We start from the raw sequence: 6,000 nt of genomic DNA, 5'->3' as shown, positions 1-6,000 counted from the left end.
GTACCAATTCCCCAGCTCTCGCCTGGCTCCACCCCTCCCTCCCAAACACAGCACCTTCTCCCACTGCCCTTCCCCACAAGCCCCCTTACGACCCTCTGATATACTGGCCAAATACTCCCACTCTAACTCGCGTTCTGTAAGTTCCCCCATACACACACTCTACAGAATTGATAGTAAACAGTCCCACAATGGAAAAAATAAGTCTAACCCATATTCACTGATAACTGGGGCTTTGGTAGACAGGTAAAAGTGTGTCCTTATTCCACCACAGGCTCACAGTGACACCCCATCAGACAGAGTGCTTACACACCACAATGCCAGCACTAACAGGTGAGCTCTAAATGCCTACTGCAGTGGATGGATAACTGCATTTTAGGCTATTAAGACTTATTTGAAATGAATCAACAATATGGAAGATGTTTGTCGGAAAGAGAAGAATTGTGTACTGTAGCCTACATCCTAAAGAAGCTCAGGAGATAAAATAGGACAATGTAAACAATGTTAGCTCACTGTTTGTTCCTCCCTTGGTCTGATGTTTACTGGCCATAGCCATACAGTTTACTGAATACATTTTATATAAACACTTTTGGTTTGTATGGTTTTCGCAATAACCTGAAACCTCACTACTTTATGTGTGACCTAATGTTACACAACTAAATATAATTCATTTGGTTACAGTACTTCCTCATTGAACTTGATTGAGAGCTCTTGTGTTCTGTCTCCTTCCCTTAAGATGCCAGTGGGAGGAGCTAGCTAGTAGTGAGGAGGAGAATTCTGGGGGGTTCAGACAACCGCCCACACTCCCAATCTCTCACAGGTCAGGCCATGCCTGTCCCCCAATGGGACTATTTTTAGTGTAACACAATAATATACTTGCTATACAGTGAGGGGAAAAAGTATTTGATCCCCTGCTGATTTTGTACGTTTGCCCACTGACAAAGAAATGATCAGTCTATAATTTTAATGGTAGGTTTATTTGAACAGTGAGAGACAGAATAACAACAAAATAATCTAGAAAAACGCATGTCAAAAATGTTATAAATTGATTTGCATTTTAATGAGGGAAATACGTATTTGACCCCCTCTCAATCAGAAAGATTTCTGGCTCCCAGGTGTCTTTTATACAGGTAACGAGCTGAGATTAGGAGCATACTCTTAAAGGGAGTGCTCCTAATCTCAGCTTGTTACCTGTATAAAAGACACCTGTCCACAGAAGCAATCAATCAATCAGATTCCAAACTCTCCACCATGGCCAAGACCAAAGAGCTCTCCAAGGATGTCAGGGTACAAGATTGTAGACCTACACAAGGCTGGAATGGGCTACAAGACCATTGCCAAGCAGCTTGGTGAGAAGGTGACAACAGTTGGTGCGATTATTCACAAATGGAAGAAACACAAAAGAACTGTCAATCCTCCCTCAGCCTGGGGCTCCATGCAAGATCTCACCTCATGGAGTTGCAATGATCATGAGAACGGTGAGGAATCAGCCCAGAACTACACGGGAGGATCTTGTCAATGATCTCAAGGCAGCTGGGACCATAGTCACCAAGAAAAACAACTGGTAATACACTACGCCGTGAAGGACTGAAATCCTGCAGCGCCCGCAAGGTCCCCCTGCTCAAGGAAAGCACATATACATGCACGTCTGCAGTTAGCCAATGAACATCTGAATGATTCAGAGGACTACTGGGTGAAAGTGTTGTGGTCAGATGAGACCAAAATGGAGCTCTTTGGCATCAACGCAACTCACCGAGTTTGGAGGAGGAGGAATGCAGCCTATGACCCCAAAAACACCATCCCATCCGTCAAGCATGGAGGTGGAGAACATTACGCTTTGGGGGTGTTTTTCTGCTAAGGGGACAGGACAACTTCACCGCATCAAAGGGACGATGGACGGGGCCATGTACCATCAAATCTTGGGTGAGAACCTCCTTCCCTCAGCCAGGGCATTTGAAAATGGGTCGTGGATGGGTATTCCAGCATGACAATGACCCAAAACACACGGCCAAGGCAACAAAGGAGTGGCTCAAGAAGAAGCACATTAAGGTCCTGGAGTGGCCTAGGCCAGTCTCCAGACCTTTAATCCCATAGAAAATCTGTGGAGGGAGCTGAAGGTTCGAGTTGCCAAATGTCAGCCTCGAAACCTTAATGACTTGGCGAAGATCTGCAAAGAGGAGTGGGACAAAATCCCTCCTGAGATGTGTGCAAACCTGGTGGCCAACTACAAGAAACGTCTGACCTCTGTGATTGCCAACAAGGGTTTTGCCACCAAGTACTAAGTCATGTTTTGCAGAGGGGTCAAATACTTATTTCCCTCATTAAAATGCAAATCAATTTTATAACAATTTTTGACATGCGTTTTTCTGGATTTTTTTGTTGTTATTCTGTCTCTCACTTTTCAAGTAAACCTACCATTTAAATTATAGACTGATCATTTCTTTGTAAGTGGGCAAACGTACAAAATCAGCAGGGGATCAATGAATTTTTTTCCTTCCATTGTACATAAAAAAGTAAATGCGGCCACAAGTACTATGTTTTAATTGTAAACATTATTTGTATAGCACCTTGTATACAGTATTAGCTTTCCAAAGTGTTAAAACATGACGGTGGTGAATGCTGTTGTTGTGATCTCTGTGTAACAGTGAGGATTCTGTCTCAGAGCCGCAAACCTCCCCTCCTGTTCCGTCTCCTCCCAGTCCTGTGGAGAGGGTGAGTATCAGAGAGGAGGGGGGAGGGAGGGAGTGGAGGGCTGTTCTTTACCATAATAAACTATTTTACAGGGGCTTCTCCACTTACTGTAACACACAAAAGGTTGACCCCCTCACTAATCTCTCTCTCTCTCTCTCTCCTCTCTCTCTCTCTCATACAGTTGAAGTCCGAAGTTTACATACACCTTAGCCAAATACAAATACGTTTATTACAAAATACGTTTTTCACAATTCCTGACATTTAATCCTAGTAAAAATTCCCTGTTTTAGGTCAGTTAGGATCACCACTTTATTTTAAGAATGTGAAATTTAGGAATAATAGTAGAGAATGATTTATTTCAGCTTTTATTTCTTTCATCACATTCCCATTGGGTCAGAAGTTTACATACACTCAATTAGTATTTGGTAGCATTGCCTTTAAATTGTTTAACTTGGGTCAAACATTTCGGGTAGCCTTCCACAAGCTCCCCACAATAAGTTGGGTGAATTTTGGCCCATTCCTCCTGACAGAGCTGGTGTAACTGAGTCTGGTGTGTAGGCCTCCTTGCTCGCACACGCCTTTTCAGTTCTGCCCACAAATTTTCTATAGGATTTAGGTCAGGGCTTTGTGATGGCACTACAATACCTTGACTTTGTTGGCGGGTGAGCATGCCAGGGTAGGCCATCTCACACTTCTCCTCCTCCAGTATGGGCACATCCAGACACTGCAGACGGGCGGGCATGTTTACTGAGAAGGAAGCAAAAGACAGGGAGATTTAGTCATTTAATATCATTTTTTCCATAGTCATACCTCTTCTCCGGGTGAGGTGGTGTGTTGTTAGAGTGTGTGTGGATAAAGGCTCTGAGGGTATAATTAATGTTGGTAAAGTTTGTTTGGTATAGTGTGTTTGGTTGTAATTTATGTGATTACAGTTTTGTAAAGGTAAAAATGCAGGGGTATTTGGTCCGTCTCACCCTCCTCGCCAGTGGCGATGTTGCCCCAGCCAGAGACGGAGCAGGGGAGGCCTGCGTATGGGCAGCCTGTGGGCAACGGGATGGGCTTCACATAATCAGTGATCTCTACAGGGTGGAACAGCTTGATCAGCATCATGTCATAGTCCAGCGTCTGGTAGTCATAGCTACAGAGAGAAGAACAAAGATAGGCCAAGGGATTTGTATTGCATGTGATAAAACCCCATTCAGCCTGGGTTCAGTTGTTATAAAATGACTTCCCTACAGTGATATGTAAGGGGTAAGTGTGGGGTGTAGCTTGCCTGGGATGCCAGATTATGTTTTGAGTCTTCATGAGCTGCTCAGTTCCCTCAAACACACGCAGGTTGTGCTCTCCAAGCATGATCTGCATAGCGTAGGGGCTGAGAGAGAAGGACGAAGGAGAGGAAGGGCAGAGGAATGAGAGGAGGGAGAGGACAAAAGGAAAGACAGGGTGATACAATTATGATTACAGAGAAACCTCATGTCAGTTTGATAAGATTCAAAGTGTCACACTGCAGAAGACAAAGAATAGCCCTCCTTTTGGTCCATATTGGCCCAAAATCTGTCGTTCTGCCCCTGAGTAAGGCAGTTAACCCACTGTTCCCAGGGATGCCGAAGACATGGATGTTGATTAAGTCAGCCCCCCACACCTCTCTGATTCAGATTAAATGCGGAAGACACATTTCAGTTGAATGCATTCAATTGTACAACTGACTAGGTATCCCCCTTTCCCTTTCCCTCCCCTGCCCTCCACCCTTACTCACTTGTACCAGCAGTGAGCGACAGAGATCACCCACTGCTCGTTGATGAGCACGGCTCCGCAGAAGTGGTACCCGTAGTTGAGGGAGGCCATCCAGGGTCGGGAGTGAGGTTCACACTCCTGGCCACCGATGATCCTACCATCCTCACGGGGCACTGCCACTGAAACACACAAAGAGAGACACCATACAGAGAGAGTGGTCACAAGAGGGGAGAGATGAGGACATTGTTGCACTCTGAACAGTATTCATCAGAATTGTTCTACATCACATAGAAACAGCTTGTTGGGTAAAATAGTTTAACGCTGTTATAAGCTATATGAAAGATTAATATTCCCTATGAATAGTTTATGATATATAATTGGTAGACTATATTAAAGTACTGGATGTGTGTGTGTGTGTTTAATTACCAGCAGCTCCAACCAGCAGTATCAGAGCGAGCAGTCTCATGGTGTCTGTCTGTCCGGTGAACACTGGCTGATCAAAGACACCTGGACACACGCATGGACTTTATTTATACACACCCTATCTGCCCTCCCCCATCCCTCACACCCTACCTTACCTCCTCTACCCCTCACACCCTATCTGCCCTCCCCCACCCCTCACACCCTACCTTACCACCCCTACCCAGCACACCCTATCTGCTCTCCCCCACCCCTTACACCCTACCTTACCTCCCCTACCCAGCACACCCTATCTGCCCTCCACCACCCCTCACACCCTACCTGCACTGCCCTCCCATATGCTCACAACGTTCACTCTACCCTGCTGACCACCCTAATCACCTCCCCCTCCCCTTACTCTGCCTTATCCCTAAACATACAAGCATACAAGGGCCACAATATTTTATTTCATGCACCTGCATACACTTCCCAACATACACTCTCCTACATATTTATTTGGACAGTGAAGCTAAAACTATTCATTTGGCTCTATACTTCAGCGTTTTGGGTTTGAGATCAAATGTTTTATATAAGCTGACAGTACAGAATGTCACCTTACATTTGAGGGTGCTTTCATACATATCTGTTTTACCATTTAGAAATGAAAGTACTTCTTATGCATCTAGTCCTCCCATTGGAAGGTGTCATAAGCATTCAGAGTGTTGTAGTGTGCCATCTGATTTACATTTACATTTTACATTTAAGTCATTTAGCAGACGCTCTTATCCAGAGCGACTTACAAATTGGCGCATTCACCTTATGATATCCAGTGGAACAACCACTTTACAATAGTGCATCTAAATCTTTTAAGGGGGGGGGGGGGGGGGGGGGGGGGGGGGGTTAGAAGGATTACTTTATCCTATCCTAGGTATTCCTTAAAGAGGTGGGGTTTCAGGTGTCTCCGGAAGGTGGTGATTGACTCCGCTGTCCTGGCGTCGTGAGGGAGCTTGTTCCACCATTGGGGTGCCAGAGCAGCGAACAGTTTTGACTGGGCTGAGCGGGACTGTGCTTCCTCAGAGGTAGGGGGGCCAGCAGGCCAGAGGTGGATGAACGCAGTGCCCTTGTTTGGGTGTAGGGCCTGATCAGAGCCTGAAGGTATGGAGGTGCCGTTCCCTTCAC

General features: G+C 45.5%; 2 protein-coding genes across 2 annotated transcripts in view; one reads left to right on the top strand and one right to left on the bottom strand.

Moving 5' to 3' along the window:
• The window catches only part of cblc (Cbl proto-oncogene C, E3 ubiquitin protein ligase), a 19,022-nt gene extending 15,682 nt beyond the window's left edge, over nt 1-3,340 (top strand). The window contains exons 8-12 of the mRNA XM_014155438.3: nt 1-136; nt 272-330; nt 734-817; nt 2,643-2,709; nt 2,870-3,340. The exon at nt 1-136 is cut by the window's left edge and continues 14 nt beyond it. Of these exons, the coding sequence (XP_014010913.3) occupies nt 1-136; nt 272-330; nt 734-817; nt 2,643-2,709; nt 2,870-2,953 (430 nt within the window). The 3' untranslated portion in view covers nt 2,954-3,340. The remainder of the gene's footprint in view (nt 137-271; nt 331-733; nt 818-2,642; nt 2,710-2,869) is intronic.
• Nucleotides 3,341-3,346: 6 nt separating this feature from the next.
• On the bottom strand, nt 3,347-4,951 carry LOC106577462 (trypsin; the record flags this gene model as incomplete). The annotated part of the gene is made up of 5 exons (XM_082968627.1): nt 4,849-4,951; nt 4,445-4,601; nt 3,962-4,060; nt 3,663-3,826; nt 3,347-3,435 (listed from the first exon to the last, which is right to left on the bottom strand). Coding segments are annotated over exons 1-5 (549 nt in total), but the record flags the coding sequence as incomplete, so codon positions are not given.
• Nucleotides 4,952-6,000: the final 1,049 nt, after the last annotated feature.

This window comes from Salmo salar, chromosome 02 (genome assembly GCF_965601325.2).
Source record: "Salmo salar chromosome 02, fSalSal1, whole genome shotgun sequence".
Classification (NCBI taxonomy): domain Eukaryota; kingdom Metazoa; phylum Chordata; class Actinopteri; order Salmoniformes; family Salmonidae; genus Salmo; species Salmo salar.
The sequence above is the reverse complement of the archived record's forward strand: the minus strand, read 5'-3'. Positions and strand labels throughout refer to the sequence as shown.